This window comes from Oryzias latipes, chromosome 23 (genome assembly GCF_053564925.1).
Source record: "Oryzias latipes strain Hd-rR chromosome 23, Olatipes_Hd-rR_3.1".
In the NCBI taxonomy this organism is placed as follows: Eukaryota; Metazoa; Chordata; class Actinopteri; order Beloniformes; family Adrianichthyidae; genus Oryzias; species Oryzias latipes.
Window position 1 is genome coordinate 23,498,420 of NC_136259.1, and position 27,331 is coordinate 23,525,750.

Consider the following 27,331-nt stretch of genomic DNA (forward strand, 5'->3'; position numbering starts at 1 on the left):
CAGTTAAAGTGCAGATTGGAACCTCTGCGTTTCCATAAACCTTTTTGGTTTTGCTGTTTCTTTTAAATTAATTCAATTCATTAGTTTTTTTTTCGTGTACAGTTTATTTAATAAAATGTTAGTTTTCTGTGGGATTAAATACTTGTTTTAATTATTTTATCATGTAAGCCAAACCCTTCCCTTTTTTATTTTCACTTAAAAAATAGATAAAGTATGTAATAAAAATACACGTCTATATTTTGTTTTATTTTGAAAGAAAAACGTCAATTTCCGACTCGATGAAGCTGTTACCATCAAAGAACGACGCTCATTGGACCATTTCTGTTCGGGTTCCTCCGATTGGTTGACGCAGGCACCTGCTGCACCTGAAGAAAGTTTGGCAGCCGTTTAGAAATTTAGGTGGGTTGTTCCACTTTGCAGTTCTGGAGAGGGGGGCGGGGTCTTCAATTCCCCGAACGGTCAGACAGGCAAAACCCGCGCGTGAGACAGGAATCCACCTTTGAAAGGTGAGCAGTGGATTCTTCCAGGAACATCCTCCTCGACGCGCTCAAAGAGAACTTTCTAACTTCTGCCGCGTCTTCCCCAGAAATGAGCATTTTCCGCATAAAACGACCACAAAATCAAAGAGTTTGACCCGGAAAGTTGTCGCTGAAGGAAAAAATGACGTCGAAACTGAGCAGGGAAGAACTTTCGGAAGTCGACATATGCGACGAAGGTTTGTGTTCTGAGGAGGAGAGCGGCGTTTTTGTGAGCGCCTCTCTCCTCAAGGAGGACTTCTCCGGCTTCCAGAAGTGGACCTCCGAGTCACCGAATGACACATCATCACCTCCGGGAGAGCAGGAGCGGGCCCCCGTTACCGCCACCCAAAGGAGCAGCGTGGCAGGTGACTCCAGAGCCCGGGAGGATGGGCTGAAGCCTCCCAAGACCTCCATCGTGGAGTGGCTGCTGGTGGAGCTGTACGAGACCTACAGCGGAGGCGGCAGGAGGAGCGCGGACAGCTGGGACAGCTCCACGGAGGCGTCCGGGTCCGACGCCTTCCTGGGGAGGAGCAACTCCGGCTCCAGCTTCCTCCAGGAGCTACAGGAGAAGCAAACCAGGAGGCACCAGATGAACTACCTGGCCCAGAAAGGTGATGTTTGCGGCACGTGGTGCTCAAACCTGGACGTCATGACAGAAACCAGGGGCGGCTCTAAGGGAGGGGGAGGTCCCCCTCAAATAAATTAATATTTATTTTATTTAATCAAAATATTCCGCAAAACCTAATGAGAAGATGTATTGGATTTTTACTGAGATCAAACTCTGTTTCCCACAAATGAAAGTGTAAATTATTCTGGAGTCAATGCCGTCTCCCACCTTTAGGGGGCAGTAGCTGCAAAGATGGGTCAGTCTGTGCAAAAAAAAAAAAAAAAAAAATCAAGATTTTTTTGTTGTTTTTCCAGCATAAAATGTTTGAGATTATATTTTAGGCTTTAACTTTTGACGGCCGTACGAATTTGAATTAAATCTTTACCCACATCTTAACTTTTAAGATTTGAGTTAAAAGGGGCGGTAAGTAAGTAAGTAAGTAAGTAATCTTTATTTATATAGCACTTCTCACAGAGAGCGACTCACAAAGTGCTTCACAAAGTAAAACAATATAAAATCAGTAACGATACCCAATAAAACGCACACAGGCATAGAAATAAACAAACAAGCAAAAGTGAACACAAGTAAAAGTCAGCTAAAAGCTTTCCTAAATAAAAAGGTCTTAACTTGAGCTTTAAAACACTCGACTGAGTCGAGTGTAAAAGGGGCGGGGTTGCTCCACGCCAACATTCCCGCCCACAAATAAGAAGGGAAAGCTATGTTTATACCGCCCTCTGCTACGGATGTTCAAGCAACCACTTCCATTAAAAGTCTCTGTAAATTATTCGGACTTCTGCGTTGAAACTCTTGTCGTTATGCATGTTTTAACAACCTTTTCAGGGTCTACACACAGTCATTGAACACGCGCTGCAAGTTAAACCAGTTTAACTTTGAACGGGTTGAGATTCAGATTTGGTAGTGATGTATGGATTGGGTCCTTTTTCATTCACAGAAGTACCAGCTGTTGAAAATTGATCATGAAGGAAAAATTGATGATTGCATTTTTTGTCCGGACGGAATTCTATGACATTCATATATCGGAATAGAGCTGTGAAAGGAAAAAGCCTGGAGCTGGATCTACCAGATTGGCACCGGTTTGACATGTTGCACCAAGTGTCTTCCACCTGTAGGTGGTGCACGTGAGCTATGAAACAGTAAATAAAGAAAAAGAAGAAGCCGCCTCTTCCTGCTTGTCCAGTGTGAACACAGTTGGCAAAATGCCCGGGTTTATTGACTTTGGCTAAAATCATGATTAAAACACGTGTGGGAACGCTTTGAAAATGGATCAAAATATGATTGGAGTTGGACTTAATGCAGTGTTTTTCTATGCTGTGGGCGTTACACAGGAGCTCCCACAGATGCAGTGGAGATAGAGCTGTGGAATGCTGACTTGCTGCTGAACGTTTTGTCTGCTTTGATTTTTAACCTCAAACTTCCTTCTCCTGGCTCCGTTGGCTAAATTGTTGACATATTTTCCATCGGAAGACAATTTCAATATTTTTATTTGTTTTCTGAAAGGAATTTGGGAAAACCAAAATCAGTTTTAAAAATGTTGCACTTAAAATTTCTGAGCCCGGCCGCTTTCTCTCTTTGTTCCTTAATAGAAACCATCTCTGAGTGAGTCATAAGCCCCGCCTCCTCCTCATCTAGACACTGAAGGTCTCGGCGTTTCCTCCCAGCGGCCCGTTGCCGTGTTCTCGCTGTGACGGCAGGCACGACCAGGCGTTACCGGGTCAGAATCTGCAGAAACAATGCAGAGAGCAGGAAGAGGAAACGCTGATAACCCGCAGAGCAGCCACAGAATTCCTTCATTAGTGGGTTTAGAAGATCTAGCGGTGAGACCGGGCTTCTTCAGTCTGGATCAGCGACGGCTGGTCGTATAAATGTGAATTTATACGAGCGAATTCCTCCTGTTTTTTGCAGTTTGAGCATTTCATTTTCCAGCGACTCTTCAACCATGAAAAATATAACAGTCTTTCTTTTATTCGTTTCAGAATTTTGTCATAAATATATATTCATGGAGTCTGAGGGGAGTTACAGTCCAGCTCAATGATCATCTTTGGATCCGTTTTCAAAGTGTGGTCTTTTATGATGATGCTGTTTTCAGCCAAAATCCAAAAACCTGCAGTTTTCTAGGACATAGTTTCTGCAGAGCAGCAGGAGTTCATTAGAGATTCATCTCTTGAGTTGCGGGCGAACCCACTGGTGTGTAGCAACCCCGCCCCACTTCCCCTTCCCGTTGCCGAGAGCTTGTGGCCTGCTCAGTGTTTACTTTTTCAACCTTAATTTTTTTAATCTGCTTTTCATTCCCAGCTATTTGAGGAAAAATACTCAGTTTTGGGCTTAATTATCTTTAAATATCATCAGAAAATGTGTTTAAAAACACCATTTTTGTCAGTGTGGATCTTTAAAATACCAAAAACCTTAAGTTTTCACTCTGAAACTATCATCATGCAGTAGCAGCAGCTGCCCATATGGGGGCAGTGTTGGTCATGTTTAAAGCTGAGGTGTAGGAAAAAGATGAGCAGAAAACCTAATTGATGATCAATAAATACCACGCCAGGTTTATCAGTGTTTTTACCCGACTTCTTGTTCGTGGAAACACGTTTTCTTCCGGTTCGCTTCCCCTCCGCCGTCTGTCGGCATCAGAGTTCACTCAGACCTGCAAGTGAGCTTTGACACCTGAACCGGGCGGGGTCCAAACCATCAGGAAAAATGTGTTTTTGCTCAAGACTTTGCAGCTTCGATGGAAAAAATGAATACATATGAACTATATTACATAATTTTGTCCATATGAAGAACAAAGAAACAATACTTTTTATTAGTTAACTTCTTAAAGAATCGTAGAAAATAGATTTATGTTTTATTCTATTGATTTTGGGTGAATTTTTAAATCTTCTGCTACAGGAACTACTGCTGCACAAAAGCAGAACAGCAGATTAACTTTAACTGTTAAACTGGAATTAAAGAAAAGAAAAACTTACAAACTTAAAACAAACCTGACAGTTATCTAGATTTATTTATTCCATATAAGTAAATATCAACTGGATCAGTCTGAAGTGATTCTGGTTTCCACTTTTAAATCCACATCATTTTCTGCAGATGTTGAAACTGCAGATGAGGTTTTGGACAACATGGTTTCCATCGAGGTTCTGCTTTCTGTTCATTTGAACGGAGGCCTGGTTCTAAAGCGTTTGCCTCCATGAAATGGTCCTGTGTGTCTGTGGATCAGCTGTTCTGGTTTTTTGCTGCCTGCAGCGACAAACGGCTCCGCTTTGCTGCCAGCAGCAGACCGGCTTGCGGCTCAGCTCTTTGTGGAGATGTGAAAAACAGATCTCTTAAAAAAATAAATAAACGCAGACCAACGTTTGTTTTGGTGACTTTTCTGTGCGGGGATTTCTAAGTCTCTGAACTTGTGTTTTCCATTTCAGACCTGGAGGAGCTGCGCTCAATAATCCAGGAGGTCAAGTACCGCAGCGGTCTGCAGTCGGCCAAACTGATCCGCCAACTGAGGAGGAGAGACCGCCTTCACCACAAGCTGCAGAAAAACTACGACATCGTCACGGCGTGCCTCCAGGCCGCGTCGCAGAAGAGACGTAAGTGCATGCCGCTGATGGTTTGACTTAAAAGCATCAAAGTTCCCTGTGAACACAAACATGAGTCTTTGTGGGTCTTGGAGAACTTAAACGTGAACTGATGAGGTGAGGAGATGAGCTTTTAGGGCTTTCTAACCCTTCCAACCCTGCCTGCACAATGCTGACTACCTGAACCAGGTGTTCTGTCAATCAGGTTGGAATCACCTGACCCAGCTAATCAGGAAGTTGGAAAATACGCAGAGTTTTGGTTCTTGAGGCCAAGAACTGACCACTTCCAGTGGATCCTCCTTCTGGACCAACTTGGAAACAGGAGGCGGATCTGTGGTTCAGACTCACAGGAACATCTGGTTTCCATTGAACCGATGGAAATCCGGCTCCTGCCCTCCATTTGTTCACGGATAAAAAGAAAAAAAGGTTGTAGAAGATGCCGTCCACATTTAATAGTTGAATAAAAAAAACAAAAAAGAATACATTTTCAGCAGATGTCATAAAATCCAAACCTCCTACATACCAGCGATGCACATTTGTCCTTCAGTCCAGGACTTTCAAATGGTTGGTTCTTCCGGGTTTTGAAAATGACGTTGCCTATACATACCTATACTACGGAGCCCGTGTCCTGACATTAAAAAACTAAAATATATCTCGTTCCCACAGGTTAATATCTTGTTCCCACAAGATAATATTCCGTTCCCTCGAAATAATTAATTTGTGCGAACAAAATTAATTATTTCGAGGGAACGAAATATTATCTTGTGGGAACGAGATATATTTTAGTTTTCTAATGTCAGGACACAGGCTCCGTACTATACAAATCAGAGTCCCTGATTGGTCAATGCTTAACTTTCAGTGCACATTACGTAGAGCCCAAAAATGGACTAAAAAACTCGAGAAGCGACTCATGAATGGGACATTTTGAATGTGGAAGCTCGAAACTCACAATTATGCGTAGATTTTCCATTGGAAGCGGTCGCTCGAACGTCTTTCCGAGGCCGGTGTGAACGTAGCATCAGCAGCATCTTCACCTCTTTGGCAGTTGACCTGACGGTCTTCCATCATCTCTGCTATTCCAGTTCACACTTCCGGTAAAATCTTTCTCCCCATCCTATACAGAACTTTTATCTGGTCTTCTCCCCTTTCTAACATATTCTGTTCTTCTCAAAGCTGCTGGTCCTCTGATCCTTCTGCTGCACGTTCACCCGCTTTCTTCTCATCTGTAGCCTCGTCTGCTGTTAAAGGCGTCATCAGCGTAGAACTAGGCTCTACAGATGCTTCGACTTTGTTTCCTCTGAAGCCTTTGCTCCAAAATCTATTTGCTCCACTATCAAATGTCATCACTGCCACTACTTTTAACCTGGTCTTTACCAGTTTTTTCCATCTGATGTAGACGTTCTTCATGTCACCTCCACTGATTCTACTCTAAAAATCATTTTAGGAAGTAAATTTTTTCATTTTTGTGGTATATACTAAACGGCAGATTTAAAGTATATTCAAGGTATCTGTGAAGAAACTGGATTATATTAGTCCGTACCCCGTCAGTTTCTTGCACACAGAAATAAATGAATAATGACTCAGAGACAAAACTTATCTTTTGTGGAGGTTTTACTTCGTACAAACACGAAGGGGACAGACAGATGAACATGGTGCATTCAAAGTCCGAACCAACGAGCTCAGAGATGGGCTTGGTATAAAAACCCTGCATTTGCATATTCAGAAGATCATCCGATGGACCCCGTGTGAAAATCACGCCCCCAGGTCGCTGCTGGAGAGGAGCTCCAAGGCTAAAGTGAAGATAATTCTGGGGCCTCCTCAGCAGATCACACATGCACAGAAAAAAGGGAGTATGAGAAGAAACTGTGAGAAAAATAGTTTGGCTGTGCTTTCTCAAATGTCTCTTTAGATTTTGTTTTAAGAATGGCTTTATACCATCTATTTGGTATAAATCGATCATCAAGCCGATTCCAAAATCCCCTCAAGCAGACCCAAGAGTCCCTCTGAACTATAGAGACATTAGCCTTCTGAGTACCGTGTATAAAGCGTTTTCTAGTATTTTAAATAATCGGTTATCTGAATATCTAGAAACAAACGAAGTCCTTGTAGAGGAGCAGAATGGATTCAGGAGAAATAGAGCGTGTATTGACAATATTTATGTTCTGTCCTCGGTGGTGAGAGCCAGACTGCAAGAAAGTAAAAGTACCTTTGTTTGTTTTGTGGATTTAAAAAAAACATTTGACACGATAGAGATCTTCTTGAATATAAATTACTTATGTATGATATTAACGGTCAATTTTATAAAGCAATTAAAGCTCTGTACAAGGCTCCATAAGCCTGTGTGCAGGTGAATGACATAAAAACAGGATGGTTTTCCACACCGTTTGGAGTTAAACAGGGAAATCTTTTTTTCTATGTCAACGATTTAGCTCAAGAAATTAAGAAAACTAACTTGGGTATTGATATCAATAATTGGAACTTGAGCATATTACTTGATGCTGATGATATTATTTTGATAGCGGATGAGGAAATAAAATTACAAGGGATGTTAAATACAATGAATGACTGGTGTAACAAATGGAGACTCACTATAAATGGTGATGAAACACAAATAGTTCATTTTAGAAAGCCTTTAGTACCTCAAAGTAATTTTCTGTTTTATTTTGGTAAAACTACTCTCATGTTTACTGATACCTATAAATATCTTGGTCTTGTTTTCCATAAAAATATGATGTTCTCAGAAGGGAAGCAGCGGTTATCAGATTCTGCTGGGAGGGCACTTGGCGCAGTGATAAATAAGATGAAGGTCTGTCCGGAGTTGAGTCTTGACACGTTTAGTAAATTTTACGATGTCATGGTGGGGTCTGTGTTATTTTATTCTGCAGGAGTCTGGGGTTATGAAGACGCTCCTGAGTGTGATAAGGTTCAAAGCAGGGCAATGAGATATTTTCTGGGTGTACACAGGTTCACCACTAAAACCGCCATAGAGGGGGACATGGGGTGGGAACCTTGTGTGATCAGACAAAGAGCAGAAGTTCTCAGATTATGGAACCGGCTGGTGACTTTACCTGCAGAGACTTGCACGTAAAGTATTTGATTGGGATAGAGCTCATATTTATCCCTGGTGTAATGATGTATTTAACATTCTGTCCTCTGTGAACCTACAATCATTATTTTTTAATTGTTTGAAATGTAAGATAGATAATGTTAAGGAAACTTTAGTTGGTTATTATGAAAAAGAATGGAAAATGAAACTGCTTCAAAAACCAAAGTTACGAACTTATTTGCAAATTAAGGACACATTTTCTGCTGAGCCATATGTTATATATAACTTAAAAAGAGGACGAAGATCCTTATGTGCTCAACTTAGAGCAGGAGTGCTCCCCCTACAGGTGGAAGTAGGGCGCTTTAAAGGCATCCCTGAGGAGGAAAGACTCTGTGAGTTCTGTGAGCTGCAAGTGGTGGAGGATGAATTTCATTTTTTGTTTTATTGTCCTTTGTATGAAAAACAGAGACTTTGTATGTATGAGGTCATAGAAAAGAAATGTCCTGATTTGTTTTGGTTATCTGAAGACAAAATTTTACGTTGGCTTTTTGAAAATGAAATCTTTTATTTGGCAAATTTTGTGTCAAAGGCATGGACAATAAGAATGCACACTTTGTATTCTGTTAGACTCTGATTAGGGGGGTTATTGGATTTTTGTGAGGGGGATGTATCTTTATGTATTGTGTATTTTGTCTTTCAGTGTCATATAAGCCCGTGTGGGCTGGGCACATTAGTGCATGACACTTAAATAAATCAAATCAATCAATCAATCAATGTAATATAATTTTGAGATGATAATACATGCTTAGTGAATTAAGTTTAAACCATTAGTGTAATAAAAGTTACAGGCAGTTTCTAACTATTCTTCACAGTATCCAAAAAAATACTACTTCAATTTTTTGTGTGAGATCCAGTTTGAAAGATTCTTAAACAGAAACGGTTGGAGCTCATTTTTCATTTCCCATCAATCCTTAATCAAAAGAAGGTTCCAAAAATGTTCATCTGAACATCCGGTTATGTAAGAGACCACTGTAATCTCCTAAAATAGTCTGGATTAAATCCGCTTTCATTTATTCTGAAAATGAAATTCAATTCACTCGATAAAACTTGGATTAGACTTTTACCTAAAAAAATATATATACATTTCTGATCATCAAACTTTATTACCTTAATAGGAGAATAATGTTATTTCTACAGTAAAATTCAACCGCAAACAGCAGCAGAGAGCAGCATGTAAATAAAACGGTTCAACTTTAGTCCCATCTGTCCTGCAGGCGATGGAAGAGTGGAACAAACCTGTGAAATGTCAAAGTTGTAGACGGCTTGAAGAGCTGCGAGCAACCGGTCATAGAGAACACTTAAACAACACGTAAACGTGCGCACGGAGCAAAGAACCCGTTAGTGCTGTTCACGTCATACGTGTGCATTCTTTACATGCAGCCTGTTGGAAATGAGGAATTTAGACGCCATCTTACAGGCGTCCGTCCTACGGGCACTTGTTTATCACGTGCACATCCCATGCATGCGGCATTGAGTGTGACCACCAATGACCAGAGTGGCATAACGGCACCACACTAAACAAAGTCCGTGCAAATTATATAATCCTTACAAATACTTCACGATAGACTTACCGCATGAACGACAATGGTACTTTTCATAGTTTTCCTTTAGACGTATGGCTCAAAACCCGTATGGGTGCACGTTGAGAAAAACTGTTCCAATTTGGTTATTTATAAATACCAATGTGGGTGTAATTGGTTGCTATGGAAAATAAGAAAAAATGAGTTTGCCACAGACGTGTGAAAATCACCACATAGATTTATCAGACCAAGATGTGAAAAAAATGAAATGGTTGCTATGGATTCCGGGTTTGATAATGGCTACATTTGTTTGGAATCAAATGTAGCTATTTTTGAGGACTGTTAATGTTGAGTTTAAATTTGTGAATAAAAGGGAATTTAATCCTTTTTCTAATTTATTTCTGCAACTACAGTAAGTAGAAAGTTTTTTTATCTCCATATCTGGATTTTTTTATTCTCTTTTTAATGTCACCATTACCTCATCTCTTCCCGCCCTCCCCGCGCCTCTCCTCCTTCCGCATCCCTCGCTCCTCCTCTTCCTGACGCCAAACGGGAGGAGGATGAGGAGTTGAGCATCTTCAGCAGCAGCTGTCGTTTTTTGACCTTTCCTGCAACATTGAAACCTCTGATCGTTCCACGTTTCCTCGGAAATGATTCGGAAGTGGACGGGATGACCGGGAAGCGGCGGTGATCGGTTCGTTTCTGCGCGTCTTTTTGAGCGGAGGTGCAGCGGACGTGTGCCCCCACTTCCGGACGGAGCCGAGATTCGAACGATGAGCCGATCGTCCGCGTGAACAAGCGCTCGGATTCCGGGATGCGGCAGGAGCGGCCCCCCGCTGGCAGGAGGCCGCGGGCGGGCGCGAGGCAGCGGCAGCGGGGGTCGGGGGGCGTCGGCAGCATCATCAGTAACGTCCTGAGGAAGCGGAACGGGATCTCCAGGAGCGCGCCCCGGCTGCTCTGCACCTTAGAGCCAGGTGACGCGCGCGCGCGCCCCCGCGCGGGTCTTCACCTGCAGACCCGGCGGGTTTCCGCTCCAATCCTTAGATTTCTTTGTGTTCACAGAGCCCTTTTATAAAGAATTTGGAAAAGTTTTCACCTGATGATGTCATTTCCATACGGACCCTGAACGCACCAGCCTTTAAATCCATCAGGATTCTAATTATTTGTTGTATAATTTTGTTATGTCTAAATTCTTCATTAATCCGCTCCTCCTGGTTGTCTTTGGAGTTTTATTTTCTTTCTTTGAGCAGGAAGTCGTTTTCCTCTTTAGTTCGTCGCTTCCTGGTTTGTTTCCCTCAGAATCATCTGGGCGCGCGCCGCGTTAATCTGTAACGGGGAAGTAGGAGAGATTCCCGCCTCTAATCCTCTTCCTCCGGGAAGCCGCGCGGCGACGCCATGGCGCAGGACCAAACCAACGAACGCGCAGGTTTTAGCAACACTTTATTAATCAAAGCGATTGGTTTGGGGGGGGGGGGGTACCTGGGGGTTCTTCCGTTTTATCTGATGAATGGATGGCGAAGAACCGGAAGAGGAGCGTCGTCATATCGGGATCTCCTGCTCCGGGATTTCTCTTCCGCGCCGCGGTTTCATCTGAGCAGTTTCGGATTCAGCACCACGGAAGTGGAGAGCTCCGAACCGTGGCGGGAGTGACGGAGCTTCCTCTGTCCCCGTTTGACAAACGGAACCAACACGCAGAACCTCAGAGCCCCAAACAGCTGGGCAGGACTGGAACACCCAAACATAGAAATGTAGAATTAAAAAAAATGTGCTAAATTAAACTGAAGTTGTAATAATTTATTTCCTCTATGCCGATGATTTCATAACGATGCTCTGATTTCCAGTTTAGGATCTCGTGGTAGAAAAATATTGCATTGAAGCGTTTGGGTCCACCAGGCTGTCCAGAACTGTGGACCCACACCAGTCGACATTCACCGGTTCTGGCTTATTTTTGAATTTGGTAGTTTAAAATTATAGCTAAGTGTGGATTTATATGCTTTTTATCAAATACATTGCATTTCTATTGCTTCATCCTGCCGTTTTTTTTTTTTGTGGTGATTTTGACTTTTTGTAATTTCAGCCTTTTGTGATTCTTTCTGGGAAAAGTGCTCATAAATAAACATCCCCGTCTTCTTTGTTGTCAGGAGTCGACACGAGGTTGAAGTTCACCATCGAGCCGTCGCTGGGAAAGAACGGCTTCCAGCAGGTGAGCTCTGAGATCTTCCTGGATGTGATCCTGCTGTAGATCTCTCATGTTTTTTTTATTTCTTTTTTTTTTTTTAAACTTGTTCTGTCCAACAACTGAGCAAACAGATCAGAGTTGAATCCTTTAGTGTTGAACAGGTTTTACCATCACAAAAATGTTACAGTATATACCTTTGGAAAACCAGAGTGTAAATTTGTATAAACTCCTTTTTGGTTTTTATTATTTTTTATTTATTTGTCACATTTAGTGTGTGGGGAGGGAGAGGGGAAGAATGTGATGGGGGGCGAGTAAAAAGAAGAGGTGAGAAAGTGGGGGATACAAGCGCTGATTTGAATAAGTTAATATTTTAAGCTGTAACAATTATACCAGATCTGCTGGAAAGCCAAATATTACATCATAGGTGTAATTCTGAAGGTATCTGTCCATCAACACACTGTGGGTTAGGAGGAGGGATGTAGCAGACAGGGAGCAGTGTGCACGTGCACGTGGGGGTGGAGATACATTAGAGGTAAGATCGGGCCTAAAACATCCAGCCCGAGCCGACCCAGGCCCGCGGGCATTAAAGCCCAACCCAGCCCGAGCCCAACCAATTAACTTGATTTGCAGGCCCGAGCTCGAAGCAAACCCGAAATTTCAATTTATCCCATAGTATTTTTGGCAGAAAAAAATGCAAGACTTCTTGAGGTTAAGATAATCTACATATTTTTATGGTCATGATAAATGCATTTGCACAACGAAATAACGCTGGAACACAGAATAAGAGGCCCGACAAAGAGAGTGAAAGGGAGATCTTGATGCTTAATTACGCGTAGAGATACTGCAGCTGCGCTTCCTGTTTAGTAGTAGTTATATAGCAATTACCTTACAGCGCCTTCTCTGTTTTAACCAAATTATTTATAACAAGTATTTCTTAGTTTAGTATCCACACATCGTTTTAGTCTACATTTTTATAAACTGTGACCTTCAGCGCCAGGCTTCGGACCGTAGTCGGAAACCGCTGTTATGATCTCCAGTCCGTTGCTTCGGAACGGGCCTGTAGCCGTTCATTTTCTTTGGTGGGATCAACTGTTACAGCACAACGTCTCCAAACACCTTCACATTCAAACTGACACATGCAGCAGAACAGCCCCTCCTTTTTCTCCTCTCATGCACCTGCGTCATCCAAGGCAACGCCTCCTTCCGTCGCTGCGTCACCCCCCTGACGACCGCAGTCACACCAAAGAAACACAGCAAAAAGGGGGGGACAAGCTAAGCTGCTAACAAAACATGTATTTATTAAAAAAAAAGTCAACGAGAGAGAAGCCCGACCCGAACGTTATGATTGTCATTTTAGTCCCCGACCAGACCCGAAATTCGGGTTCTGACTCGGGCTCGGGCTTAAGATCTTACTTCTAAGATACATGCATGCTGCCGAAGTGAACCGTGTGTTCATAAAGGGAACCAGATCCTTCCCAGCCCGACCAGGAGAGGGGGGGGAGAGACATCCAGGCCAGGAGCGCCCCCGGCGATGGGACCCACGCATTCTGGGAGGGGGGGGAGCGCCCAGCCACGCGCAGAGGGGGCCCCCTGGCGCTGGAAGGCATAGGCGAACCTGCCTCTGGGCCCCCAAGTCACAGGACAGGCGTGCTTAGCCGTACCAGGCGGCAGCCAAGGGGGGCGCCGGACACCGAGACGGGTTCCCCCCAATCTCTCATGTTTCCGTCTGGGCTTCCTGCTTCATTCCAATCTTCTGTCTCCAGTCATCGTCTTTTAATTATGATGAGGCCGTTTTTTTGGGTTTTTTTTTTTTTTTTGGCCAAAACCCAAAAACCTGTGTCATTTTCTTGGACATAGTTTCTGCGGAGCGGCAGGAGTTCATTCTAAATTCCCCTCAGAGTTGTGGGCGGAACCGTTGGCCTGGGATGGTTTCCCATCATCCCTTCGTTTGCACTCTTTCCCGCTAGCTTGCAACCCCTCCCAAACTTAACCAAACATTAGCGGTGCAAGAAAAATAGCCGCAATATCAGCTCCATCCAGCTGTACAGCTGAGATTCAGATTCCAGCTCAGACGAGGAAAACCGAGACGTTCACTGACCTATTTGTCCGACGGCGCATGAACCAGAATGGAGCGGAGCGGGGAGACTCTTTCTACATCACAAATACAACCTTTTTAAAACTTCATTTCTTTTGTCTGCTCCTGATTTACGAATAAAAAATATATTCAGGAACACAATTTTCAACCTAATTTCTTCATACATGTCCTGCAACATGAAAAAAATGGCTGCAAAACCGGGTTTGGATGCGTTTAAATCTCTCCCTCCATTAAGTTGCTGTTGACGGAATAGTCCATTGTGCAGAGGAATGGGGGGGACAAGACACTGTCATATAAGCAGTTCTTATGCAATTTCATTGGTTTGAGTTCTATTATGACGGACTTCAGTAATCTTGGAAATAACTTTTCACATTTGTGTTCAGGTCGTTAGGCCTTCCTTTTCCTGATAAGTGCGTCTGCAGCAGAATCCGCTGTAATTGCGTTAAATCCGTTGAAGACTTGCGGGACCGGCTCTGATGTTAAAGGGTTAATGCGTGTAACCTCTGGAGGACAAAGAGCTGCTGGGATTTTTTTTTACGTGCAAAGCAAATGTTTTTTTCCAGAGATGTGCAACAGACGAACTACAAACTGAAGGGAATTGGTGTTCCCTCGCCGTGACACGATTCACCTTTGCAGATTATTGCGTGTTCTGCCTCCTGATTGGCTGTAACCCTTGTCGATCTCTGTGCACAATGTTCAGTTTACTCATTCTATAAAACTGGACGTATTAGTTTTACAGCCTTAAAACATCTATAAATATTGTAAAAATAGAGATGACTTCTCTGGATTTTCTATTCTTTTAGCATCATTTATGTGTCTTTTGCTCATTTAGAAATAATCTGCAGAGACGGAAATAAGTGAGTTTCCAACAGAAATGTTTACATTTTTCTGTCTCCAGTGGTACGACGCCCTCAAAGCCGTGGCCAGACTTCCTACCGGGGTGCCGAAGGAATGGAGAAAAAGGGTACGACCACCACCACACACGCCATGTTCCTGCTTTTCCTCTGCTGTTGAAATAATCCATAATCTCAAGTCTTGTTTCTGCTGGATCTCTGGGTTTTGTTCTGTGGCGTTTTCCCATGATGCCTCATTCTACCCCTCGTCTTTGTGTGGGTCATCGGCTGCAGGTTTGGTCCGTCTGCCCTTGCTCTTGAGGTGACCGGACCATGAAAACTTCTGGTTCCTGACTGTCACAGGTCTTGAACCAGCGGTTGTAATTTGGTTGTGTCAGAAATGAGGATTGGAAGTTGATCTTCTGTCCGAACGTTTGGTTCTCCTCCTCTGTCTGTAAAGTTCTAGTTCATAATCCTGGTCTTCTCGAGCAATATTTTCTGTATTTTGATACCAGATTAAGAGTTTTAGCTCCAGTCTAGATTAAAGCAGCATTAACAGCAGTATGGCCCATTGTCACCATGGTTACCATGAACTCAGCTCCATCTCTGACGCTTCATGTTCTGCAGGAACATCCAGAATCCTGGGAGGGAACCAGCATTTCTGTGTGGAAAACGGTTTTTCTTTTGAGTCCAGATGGATTTTTGTAAAATTTAAAGCTTCGTGTTGGTCTAATAGTTTAGGAGTCTGATCTGGAGAAGCTGAAATTTGGTTTCCTGAGGTTCTCTGCAGAATCCGAGTGCAGCTCTCTCAGTCAAACACGGATTACAAACGTTTTCATCCTTTGTGCAACGAGACTTTGAACCCAAAACATTGACAAACCTACATGTGTTTGAAAAAAAAAAAAAACAGCTGCTTCTGTTGATCTTTCCATGAAGAGGCTGGGTGTCGCCAATCATCTCCCGACGTTTTTCAATTCTTTAGATTCAATTCGGTTTACACATTTAGACATATTTGTATACAAATACAACCACAAATGGTTAAAAAATGTTTCCTTAAAGGAGCGAGTCTATAAAGCTGTTCAATCTGTGTTAGCATTAGCCATCCTATGGGAAATTCCATTATATGTTAGCATCAAGCTAGCAGACTTTGGCTTTACTGCCGTTTTGCATTCAGTCACTGGAAAAGGACAGGCATAAAAGATTGATCTACTTTCATGGATCGATTATTCAGCTGGTTCTGCTTTTCCTCTGCAGGTCTGGCTAACGCTAGCAGACCAGTACCTCCACAGCATCTCCATCGACTGGGAGAAGACGCTGCGCTTCGCCTTCAACGAGCGCAGCAACCCAGACGACGACTCCCTCGGCATCCAGATCGTCAAGGTAACCAGATCGTTGGTCGGCGCCGCAGTCGGGATATAAAACCATGAAACTATCCAGATTAAAATCATCCATGATGTTTCTCAACTATGCTTCATTTCTCTGATCTTAAACTAATACTTCAGTTTGATTTTGTCCCCTAACCCAGTGTTTTTCAACCAGTGTGCCGCGGCACACTAGTGTGCGGTGAGAGATGGTCAAGTGCGCCGTGGGAAATTGCCCTCATTCACTGATCTAAAAACATTTTCCATCTCCAAGAAATCAGCTCTCTGTGTTTCTCAACAGGCCCTGATAAAACACTGAGTAGTAAGGAATATAAAAAATCTTAAAATTACTTTTTCTTTGTGTTTATTTAATTCTATTAAAGACATTTTGATAAGATTCACGGTGCCGCGATTTACCTGCAGCTATAACTGTGTAAGGAAAAGTCCCGCCCCTTTAACTGTCTCCGCCAATCCTTCTTGAAGGCTTAATCACATGTCATCAGTCTGACCAATCAGAAGTGCTTAAAGTCTTCACTTCCTTGTTCTTAATTCTGCTGATAAAGTCGCTCAGTTCTAACAAAAATACCAGCTAAAGCTCGTCTTTAGCTGGTGGTTCATCTCTTAGAAAAAAACAGCCGCAATTTCCTGCTTTTTCTGCCACAATTATCACAAAAATCCATGTGAGATTGCGAGGGGGGGGGTCTGTCGATCAATACAGACCATGAATTTCTGCTTTTTTTCTTTTTTTGGATGCTGGTGTGCCGCGGGATTTTTGTCAGGGTTAAAGTGTGCCGTGGCTCAAAAAAGGTTGAAAAACACTGCCCTAACCTATAATCGGATTCTAGGGGGAGGTGTCCTGTAGTTACTGCAGATCTGACGGAGAAACTCGTTTTTTTTTTTGACAAAAACAGCGTTTCTGTTTTTCTGCTGTAGTTTTTTCCTTGGCAAATATTTACAGATAATCTAAACTTCACAAAAACTCTGTGACAACATTGACCGCCTGACAACAAGTGAAAGATGTAAATTTATTAAGAAAAACCTGCCTGTGGGGTCAGAAAATCCTCATTTACTAAAAGTTGGAAGTTTTGGTTTCAAATGCAGAAAATACTCCAAATCCCAGCATGCTCTTTGAGTCGTTTAACTGTAAATTTAGAGGAATGGATTCTTATGGTCCAAAAAAAATTAAATGAATATTTTCAAACAAACGGATGCATCAGTGATGTGTATTGAAAGTTGAAGCTTGCTCAGTCTCTCTATCCCATAAACAGACAATTTACAAAGATTGTATTTAATTTTTTTTTTAAGTTTTATGATAAAAATAATTTTTTCACAAAACAGAAAATTAGACTTGTATAACAAAAATAACTAATTCTGCGACATTTGGTTTGAAAAATTATTTTATTTGAAAATTAATATCAGAATAGAAAAAAGGTCTTTTTTTTTTTAAAGCTTTTTTCCCCCAAAATCTTTGAAATTTTCCAACAACTTCAGTGTTTGTCAGTAATTTATCTTAAAGAAATTAATAAATATTATTTTAAAACATTTACCTTCAATCTTTTATGCTGGCATTGTGACAAATATGCATCATGTTCATCTTATTTTGTCTTAAAATTGCACCAAGTGAAAAAATGTGATTGAAAATTCCTAAAATCTTTTGATTTCCAAACAAAAGGTTCAAAATCTAACAGGAATTTTACCCAAAAGTGCAGGAAGATTAAAAAATATATTTTTTTCTTCTATGTATTTCATTTTTCTTTATTTGTTGTAATAGATTTGTTATTGTTCAATTAGCTACCTTTTATAGTACAGAAAATTAAAAAACTATTTAGATAAAAAAATCAAAAGAGAGAACCTTGAACATTTACAACAAATCCATTTAACATGAGGTTTATACAAAACTAAATTGTTAAAGTAATTTTTATAAATGTTTTTAAGGAGTCCTGATGCTTAATTTCTTTGAGAAAATCCTCAAAGTTTTATTTTTAATCCTCAGAAAAAGCGTTGAAATGTTGACTTTTGGGAGTTGAGCGTCCGGCTGCGTTTGTGCATCGATGGCGTCTGTTCAGGTTCAGTGAACCGGCTGCCTCTTCCACAGGATCTACACCGGACGGGCTGCAGTTCCTACTGCGGCCAGGAGGGGGAGCAGGACCGGGTGGTGCTGAAGCGGGTGCTGCTGGCGTTTGCTCGCTGGAATAAGACGGTGGGTTACTGCCAGGGCTTCAACGTGCTGGCGGCTCTGATTCTGGAGGTCACAGAGGGCAGCGAGAGCGACGCTCTGAAGGTACGAAGACGCCGAAAATCCAGAATCGGACAAACTCTTTGACGTCTTTGTTGTTTAATGTCCTTTTAATGTTCTTTCTTCAGGTGATGATCTACCTGATCGACAAAGTTCTGCCTGACAGTTACTTTGCCAACAACCTGCGAGCGTTATCAGGTGAAAAAAACTATTTTCTTCACATTAGATTCACAAATTTTTTTAACAAAACCATTTATTTTGGTTAGAAGTCTGTACTTGACAGGGTTGAGTGGAGGATCTGGACCTCTAAGGTTCCACTCCGATCATCTGATCTGTTTTCCTGGTGGCCTTTTAATTGTGATTTCTGTCGTTTTTAGCCAAAAAAAAACAAAAAACGGTTTCGTTTTTTCTAGGACTTCATTTCTGCAGGGCGGCAGAAATTCATTAAAAATTCACCTCTGAGTTGTGGGCGGGACCATTGGCGTGGAGCAACCCCGCCTCCCCTCTCCCTCCCTCCCCATAGTGGAACAGAGCGGGGTGCTTGTGACCCGCCTGAGTTTATTTTCTGTCACAAATACGATCTTTTTCAAACAGCTTTTTTTTTTGTCTGTTTCTGATTGAGAACGATTTGAATAAAGAAATTCTTAGCAATGCGATTTTAATCTTAGTTTGCTTTAAATCTATGTCCTCAATCATCAGAAAAATGCGCCGAGAACATTTTAAAAACACCAAAAACGCCATTTCAATGGATTTAGTGTAAATGATCTCTGCTCGGGTTTCCACTCCTCCTCCTCCTCCTCTTCCTCTCATGTCGACCATCTCTCCTTCATCTGGCACCTCCTGTCAGAAGACTGTCACCCTTTTGACCTACTTGGAGAAAACGGGTTTCTCTACAGAACCTACCTGGAAGCCAGGTGTTTTCTCTAACCATTGCTAGTTGAGGAGAACTGGTTCTGACTGGGTTCTGATCGCTCAGCGTAGGAGCCTGTTGGTGCTGTTCTCATACGTGTGTGCCACCTTCATTATCCTGACGATAACGCACGACAATGGTACGTTCCATTTTTACGAGGTGGCTGCAATACGCAGCCCCTCCTCTCTATGACCCTCCACGGACCCAAAAGAACCGCTGCGCCCGCGCGGGTCATGTGACTAGGGCTGAAGCAGTGACTGTTGATTTCTGATGGACTCGTGCTGAATGTCGTCCCCCCCTCAGTGGACATGGCGGTGTTCAGAGACCTGCTGCGCCTGAAGCTGCCCCGCCTGTCGCAGCACCTCCACCACCTTCAGAAAGCAGCCAACAGAGAAGCTGGAGGTACTCCCGCCTTTTCCTTGACTCTTTCACTCGTACTCTGATTACTTTAGCAGCACCTAGCGTGACTTTGGTTTAGCGTGGTTCCTCAGGCGGCATCAGTTTCATTTTCTTTAAACATTTTGATCGTTTTAGATCAAGTTTTAAGCTTTATTTTGAACTTTTAATTTTTGTCGGTCATTTATTTGGTTTTTTACCTTATTTGGAAAATCTTTAATAGTCTTGAAGCTTTTTTTTTCTTTACTTTTTAAATAAAATCTGTCTTCTGCAGTTTTTGTCTCTTCAAAACAAGGAGGAATTTTAGTTTCTTTGGAACAGTGATGGTAGAATTAACTGGTCTAAGCTTTATAAATGTTTCCTCTACTTTGTGCTACATGTCTGATCACATGTATGCTAGCATTAGCGCTAAAGCGATTACATCTTGGGTTTCCTGATGCGTCTTAGACTTTTCTCTCCTTCATGCAGATTCGTAGCATCACGTCTTTCTGGTGATGTCGGCTCACGTCTCCCCGTGTTTGCTTCCCCCTCAGGCAGCTACGAGCCGCCTCTCACCAACGTTTTCACTATGCAGTGGTTTCTCACCATGTTCGCCACCTGCCTTCCGGCTCACACTGTCCTGAGGATCTGGGACTCGGTTTTCTTCGAGGGCTCTGAGGTTCTGTTCCGGGTCGCCCTCGCCATCTGGGAGAGGCTTGGAGAGTGAGTGGATCCGTGTTTCAACCGTGACGCCCCTTGCATGGGGATTGTAAAAAGCACAAAGTATAAATTGGGGGCTCGTCCGGGATTTATTTCCATAAGACCACTTATGTACAAAAAGAATCAAATGTTACAAGGACAGAAGCTTGTATGACAGAAGAACTCTGCAATCTGCAGATCCTAGCCCAATTAGGTTCTCGGGACAATTAAGGAAAATCTGCAAACAAAGCTTTTGCTGTTATTTGAGCTTTGATTCAGTGAAACTCCAAGTTCTGGAGCGGAGCGGAGCAGAACTGTAGCTCCTCCAGCTAAACCCTTCACTAATCTCTGGGATTTTCTCTGCTGTTCGTGAAGGGTCGAAATAGGAAAAATCCCACCAGAAAATCAAATGAAATGTTTGTTTTCTTGCCTAAAAACCTGCCAGGCGTCTCAGGAGAAAAGCTGGAAGCTTCTAAATGTAACGTTTGATGCTTTGAATCTTTTTGATCGCATCCTCGTGGTTGTGTTCAGGCGGATCGAGGACTGTCAGACTGCAGACGAGTTCTACAGCACCATGGGGGGCCTCACTCAGGAGATGCTGGAGCAGAACCTGATAGACGCCACAGAACTCATGCAGGTTTGACTCCGAACCTCAGGCGTTTTTACTGTTTTTTGGACTGTGAAAATTCAGACTTTGTTCTACGAGGCTTTCTAAACGGAATAAATCCTTCAAATCCCATTCAGAAGACAATAAATGCCTCCATAGAAACTCCTCGCTGAAGGAGAAACCAGGGAGAAAAGAGGAGGGCTGATGTCCAGAAAAGGCCAGAACTTGACTGAACCCCTGTTGAGCGATAAAACTGCATAGCTCTGATGTTTCCAACAGACACAGGAAGTAGAAACACAAAAGCAAAGGCAAAATAAAAGCCTCAAATGGAAAATGACGCTCAGTTCCTGACACTCACGTTTCTGGTTCTGGTCGCTTTGAGCAGAGAATAGTGGAGGTAAACTGTAATGAAAACAACATTTTAAGGTTCTCCACAAACCAGCGCGTGGAGCAGGAATGAAGCCGGAAAACAAAGGAGGATCTCATGTCTCTGCGGCTTTTTTAGAGTCAGAGGAAACAGTTGGGGATCAGAAGAACAGGGACAAAATAATTCAGAAGAAGCTCTGGAGAAAACATCTCCATCAGACGTTTTTCACCTACAGAGACTTTAAATTCAACACGTTTGCAGATATTTTCTCCTGTTTTTTAATCTAATCTGGAGCTGCTGATGTGAAGAATTCGTGACTTAACTATTATTTATGTGTTCTAAAAGTGAATTATGATGTTTCTGACTGGATTTATCTTCAGGCTCTCATGTTTAAAATGATCCTTTGTCGAAAGTTTGGGCGAAGTGAAACTTTTCTGATCTGCAGACGGGACTCGAGTGTGAGAGTTTTTTGTTTTGTTTTTTTAAAACGTGCGTCTGTTCTCCGTTGGTCAGGAGGTTTACTCCATGGCGGCGTTTCCTTTCCCCCAGCTGGCCGAGCTGCGGGAGAAATACACGTACAACATCACTCCGTTCCCCACCTCAGTGAAACCCAACGGGAGGTGAGCCCCGCCCTCTGAAACCTGCAGGTCTGAATGTTACAGCTGATGATGATGATGGTGGTGGTCTTCCAGTGGCAGGATAGGCGGATGGGAAAGCGACGACGACGTGGACATGGACGACGAAGACTCTATGGTGACGGTGCTTGGCTGCCTGGGGCCCCTGGGGGGCCTGCTGGCCCCCGAACTGCAGAGATACCAGAAACACCTGAAAGGTCAGCAAACACTCACCCCCCAGGATTAAACACCCCCCACATTGAGAGCAGCTGCTGCTCCAAATCCTCATGTTCTGCCCTTGATTCCGGTCCAAACACCTCTTCTTCCTCTTCCTCCTCCTCGTCAAATCCTCTGGATTATATGAAGCTGCAGAAAACCAAATGCAGACGTTTAGTTTGCTGCTTCGTCAAAACGAGGCCGAACATGGATTCACACATCAAACCAGGATTATGTCTTTTACTGGGTGGATGAAAATAAAAAAAATGCTTTTCTGCGCTAAAAGACGGACCTAAGAACATTTTTTTTTTTTGCCTCATCTGCAAAATTTTAAAAATGGAGAAAATAAAATAAAATGAATATTCTATTTTATTTAACAAAAATTAAAATGAAATAACTTTTAAACATGTCTATTCTATTCTATTCACATTAGTTTGTGACTCAATGAATCGTCTTTATCTGCTAGAAAGCACTAGGTGAGGCCCGCAGTACACCTGCCTCCAGGCAGGGGGCACTGGTGATCCCAGAGAATGACACTGCAGATAAAGAATAGTTAGTCGTAGCATGTCAAATGCCGCCGTCCAGTTATACTTAAATATTTAACTAGCATAATTTTTCTAAATGGAGGATTACTCTATACATATATATATATATATATATATTTTTATTTATTTATTTTTTTTCCTAATGCTACAGTTTGTAAGCAGAGACATTTTTTGAAATTAAACAGACACTAACTGTTGGAGAAATGGAGAATAAACTACTCTGTAAATCTGATGATGTCACAGCCTCACCGCACGCCACTGCTTTAATTCACGCACTAAACTGACCAGTCTCATTTTTTTAACTACAAAACAAGACTTTATCTTTGAAAATGAGAACCTCCACTTACACTTTACTTTGAAAATTAAAGGATTTCCTGTGACAGGCATGCATGTGGTTTTAGTTTATATACTTAAAATCCAACATAATTCTGTGATAATTCTGTGTTTTTTTACTGATAATACGGTTTGAAGAGCATTTCCACTCAATTCTACGACATTTATAAAGATCGTAAATCGGCACTGATGTCACAAATATCTATAAATATTTGTACACAGATTTTTGGGAACAGATTGTGGGTGTCGGAGTTTTTCAGAAGCTCGTTACAGCGTCAACGTTTGTAGCAGATTTTTAGTGAAGATCTGAGGATTTAAAGATGAAAAACAACACGAGAGCTGTCTGTCAGCTGAGAGAGCAAACTCAGTAAAAAAGTATTTATGTGCTTTAGTCAAAGTCTCTTCTGAGGGTTGAATCCTGAACGCTGACCTCTGAATCAGGTGAGGTCAGAACTCCTCAATCTCCTTCTCCAAGGACCTCTGGGATGAGTCCTCCTAGAGTTCTTGGACTCCGTGGTTGGTCGGGTTCTCCCCTGCTCCAGGTTTCTTCCAGTGGTGGATCTGATGGATGTCAGACAGAAACGCGTCTGACCTCTACGTTCCAGGATGATGGAGAACATCAGCACAGGAGACGTTTCTCTGGCGTTTGAGGAGGAGGAAACCGGTTATGTTCATGAAACCATCGGAGGCAGAAACCGCTGAACCGGATTCTATGTGCAGACGTCCTGCATGAGGTTCTGGTTCTGCAGAACGAGCCTTCCTGTCTTTAGAGATCAGATGTGAAGGAAAAACAAAGCTGGATTTTCAAACCAAACCCAGCATCTGACTTTAATCCCATAATTTCTGCCGTCTTAATCTGCTCATCCGGATTAGTTGGTCTGAGGACGTCTTTATTTGTATTTTTTCAGATCATAGGACCGAGCAGGGGAGCATCGCGGAGCTGAGCCCCGGTGCGGTAGGGGCTGGCACTGGAGGAGGGGGCGGAGCCAAGGCGGAGCATCAGTCCACAGTCAACAGCATGATGATGGAGAGGATGAGCACAGACATTTACGCCCTCAAGAAGCAATACTCGCGCATCAAGAGGCGGCAGCAGGCGCAGACGATGCACCTATACCTCGGAACAGGTGGGTGGGGGTTACCTGTAACCATGATGGGCGGAGTTTAAACCAGATGAGAGGGAATTTCCCTTCTGAGGAAGGAAAAAAAAAACATAAACGCGGATGTTGGACGCTGTGACTTGTAGGACCTGGACCCAACCTGGCCACGAGTCAGCGGGTTCTGCAGAAGGACTCAAACTCTCAGAGCGACGGTTCTGAGCGGCGAGCTGACGGTACACGCCTCTGAGCGACCACTGCGGGTTTGCGGGGGCTTTCATGACCTGTCTGCTCTGAAACTACAGAGGAATGTGGATCATCAGAGCTGCATCATCCAGACCTCTCTGATGTTCACGAGCTGCTACACTTTATGACCCAAATCCTCCTGAACGTCTGTGGAACAGCAGCTCTGATCTTCATGCACATTCGTCTGCAGTGGAAACGCTAACATTTCCTTTCTTTTCAGCCCTAAAATGTGTTCAGTTTAATGAACCAAAACAGGTTTGGTTTGTTTGGCCCATTTTAAAACAGACCAAAATGAAACGAACATTTGTAAAGACAAAGACTAACATGAAAAAAACAAAGATTATATTTATGTCCGAATTCCCATCCTAACCCTTAAATACTGGAAAACGATGTACCATGGATTTTAAAAGCGATTCGGACACAGACACGCTTTTTTAAATTTCTTTTTTTATATGTTGTCATCGATTTCACAAAGTTAAAATCTAATTAATGAGAGTTTTGCGACAATTATTTTTAAGTCTGTCTTCTGAAGATGACAATGTTTATGGTAAAAAATACATTTAAAAACAATTTTTTTCAGATATTGTTCAAACGCAATGCATTGTGGTCTATATTCGCCAATCTAGTGTGTATCGATGCACACTGGTTTTTCGCAGAGACTGCTGGGAAATTTGTTGGTCACTCGATTTAGGAATTCGGACGGCACTAGAAAATGACAAACGTCTTATATAGTGAGTAGGGAAGGAATTCGGACACAGCTATAGAGATGACGTACTAAAATATCAGCGATGAAGTGCTAACCTATTAGCCGGCAATGCTAACATGTTGGAAATGTCTCTGCTAACATGTTAGCATAATGCTAGCAGCTTCTTGTTGACGTAGCAAAACATTAATATTCTTAAAAATATATTTAAATGTTAGGAAACTTTTTCACAAACCAAACATGTATATATTTAAGAAAAACTGAAGCTCAGTGTGGATTTAATGAAAGAAAAGCAATCTAAAAAATTCAGAGACAATATTTGATTTTTTTTGCCCAGATTTTTAAAAATAACGTGTTTAGATGTATTTTTAAAATTGCAAAATCTTGTAACACTTTGTAGAGCATAGTTGAAGAATTTGATTTCGTTTTTTATAGAAATAAAACATTAGTTAGAGAAACTCAAACTTGTCAACTAAAAGTTTCAGAATTGAATCTAAATCCAAAATAAAATAATTTAATTTTTTTACTGAAATATTCCCTTTTTTATACTTTAGAAACAGTTTAAAGTAGTTAGATGGATTTTCTTTCTAACCTGAATCCATGCATGTGGAGAGCTGCTGTACTGATTTGATGGTTTTCGTCATTTCTGGAGCTGAAATCTCCTCTCCAAGCCTTCAGAGCTCGGTTCTTTGAATTTTCTGGACTCTGATGTTCTGTCTGCTTCTCTGCTTCTTTAATAACTTTGGATCTTCAGCTGCAAACATCTGAGTCTGATCTTCAGAACATTTTGGGATTTTTCTCTCATTTCCATCATGATGTGGAGGAGAGTTATTATTGTGTTGCAAGTCTTATTGTTTTTTTTTATTTGTCTTTTTTTACTGTTGTGTCTCCCCCCCCCCCCCCCCCTCCCCTCCCACCCCTCCCTGCAGATAAGTGTCCAGCAACCCGCATCTTGGCCTCCCAGCTCAACCCCTCCAGTTCGGTGGTCAACCACCTCCTTCTGGGCCGAAAGCCTCGCTCCGCTCCTCGCAGCTGCAGGTTGACCTCCGCAAGCCTCTGCACGCTCCCCGGGTCCGGACCCGCCCCTTTGCCCCGCAGTCCCGGGTCTCCGTCACGGAAACGGTGCAGCTCGCTCCTTTCCAACAGCACCGGGTCCCCGGGGAGCTCCAGGGGAGGCGCGCGGTCTCCTTGGCGAGCTTACGTCCGACAACATCGCAAAAATATTAGCCGAGCTCGCGCTCAGCTTGGATTCGGGGATTCAGAGGAACACGAGGAGGAGGAGGAGCCTGCACAGAGAGGGGACGAGCAGGAGGAGGGCCGTGACTCCTCCATGGCGGCGTCTCATGATGGCTGTGGTCCGGCGTGTGCAGATGTGACTCCGAAGGTGGGGGTGGAGGAGGTGGTGGTGCAGATGGACTCCCTGGATTTGAAAAAAGATGGGATTCTCCCAGACAACCTTGATCCTCCTCCCAAACCTTCAGATCCCGACATTCCCCTCATCCCTCCTCCTCCATCCTCTCAGAAACGTAAGGAGTCCGCCTCCTCCAGTCCAGAAATCCCCAGATCTCCGACACCTCCTCCCACCTCCGCCTGCATCCCTCCATCCACACCTCCGTCTCCAAGGCCTGCTCACTCCTTCTCTCCTCCCCTCACCTCCACGCCATCACCAGACTCCACCCCCCTCCTCCCCTCCCCCTCATCAGCCAACGGCTTGTCCCCTCTCTCTCCTCCACCCACCACTCTCTACAAATCTTGCTCGCCCTCCACCCCCTCCCTTTATTCTGCCTCCTCCTCCTCCAGATCCAACATCTCATCGTCCGCATCGACCCCCGCCCTAAACGCCTCCGCCCTCCGGCATCAGAACTTCTCCCCTTTCCCGAGCGTGAAGCAGCCGAGGAAGTCCCAGGCGGCGCGGAACCTCGGCCTGTACGGGCCCACGTCCAGAACGCCGGCAGTGCGATTCCCCCAGCTGAGCCGCGGTCCGGCCCGCAGCAGCGGTGGCGGCGCCGAGAGCAGTGGCTGGCGCTGAGCACCACGGTTTCTCTGAAGCATCAGCGGTCAGAGATCCGATTCCCGAAGGATCCAGAGAAGGTTCTGGATCTGCTGAACTAAAGAAACGTTCTACCGTCACGTCCTCAGAGGCTCCTCCCATCTGCCGACCGCCGCTTTGATGGAGGAGAAACTTGGATTCACTCGTGGAGTTCATGAAGCTTCAAAAGCTTTGAAGCTTCGAGTTAAACAAAATCCAGTGAAACTTTTGAGGAGGAAACCCTTTAGGACGGCGTTCAGTCCCTGCAGCGTTTGTTGCTTTTATGTAACAGTCATCAGGCTGCATAATAAAGCACTTCCCGCCCAAATCGCTTCTTGGTTTGGATTACAGATCATTTTAATCCCAGATTAAATCTACAAACCTGTAATCTCTTTCTAAACATCTTCAACGTGAATTAATTCTTCTTAGTTTGTGAAGTTCCTAAAGTAACATGACTGCTTTGGTCGTCCAGGAAGTGGAGTAATGACGGCGTGACTCCTGGCAGTGAGCGCCCTCTGCAGGCCGGGGACAGTAAGAACAGCCACACATTCCTG

At 43.2% G+C, this 27,331-nt stretch overlaps 1 protein-coding gene across 7 annotated transcripts; it reads left to right on the forward strand.

Moving 5' to 3' along the window:
- The first annotated feature begins 368 nt into the window (after positions 1 to 368).
- Positions 369 to 27,105, forward strand: tbc1d30 (TBC1 domain family, member 30). Of its 7 annotated transcripts, XM_023952241.2 has the most exons (16): positions 369 to 506; positions 587 to 1,129; positions 4,557 to 4,721; positions 11,477 to 11,538; positions 14,508 to 14,573; positions 15,697 to 15,822; positions 17,899 to 18,084; positions 18,168 to 18,237; positions 19,253 to 19,351; positions 19,879 to 20,047; positions 20,555 to 20,660; positions 21,511 to 21,617; positions 21,690 to 21,829; positions 23,614 to 23,829; positions 23,949 to 24,035; positions 25,678 to 27,105. In XM_023952241.2, exons 2-16 carry the CDS (start codon positions 661 to 663, stop codon positions 26,775 to 26,777), a joined length of 3,168 nt encoding a protein of 1,055 aa, XP_023808009.1. In that variant the 5' UTR covers positions 369 to 506; positions 587 to 660; the 3' UTR covers positions 26,778 to 27,105. The 7 variants fall into 7 exon arrangements, with proteins under 7 accessions (XP_023808009.1, XP_078797948.1, XP_023808008.1 ...); XM_078941822.1 differs by lacking the exon at positions 23,949 to 24,035; XM_023952240.2 differs by having other exon boundaries at positions 416 to 1,129.
- The last annotated feature ends 226 nt before the right edge of the window (positions 27,106 to 27,331 follow it).

Bases quoted from the DNA above. Each gene is read 5' to 3' on its own strand.
- tbc1d30 (XM_023952241.2), top strand. From the start codon at position 661: ATGACGTCGAAACTGAGCAGGGAAGAACTTTCGGAAGTCGACATATGC. The intron at 11,539-14,507 runs GTGAGCTCTGAG...TTCTGTCTCCAG, and splicing joins GAAAGAACGGCTTCCAGCAG to TGGTACGACGCCCTCAAAGC. The intron at 19,352-19,878 runs GTACTCCCGCCT...CTTCCCCCTCAG, and splicing joins AGCCAACAGAGAAGCTGGAG to GCAGCTACGAGCCGCCTCTC.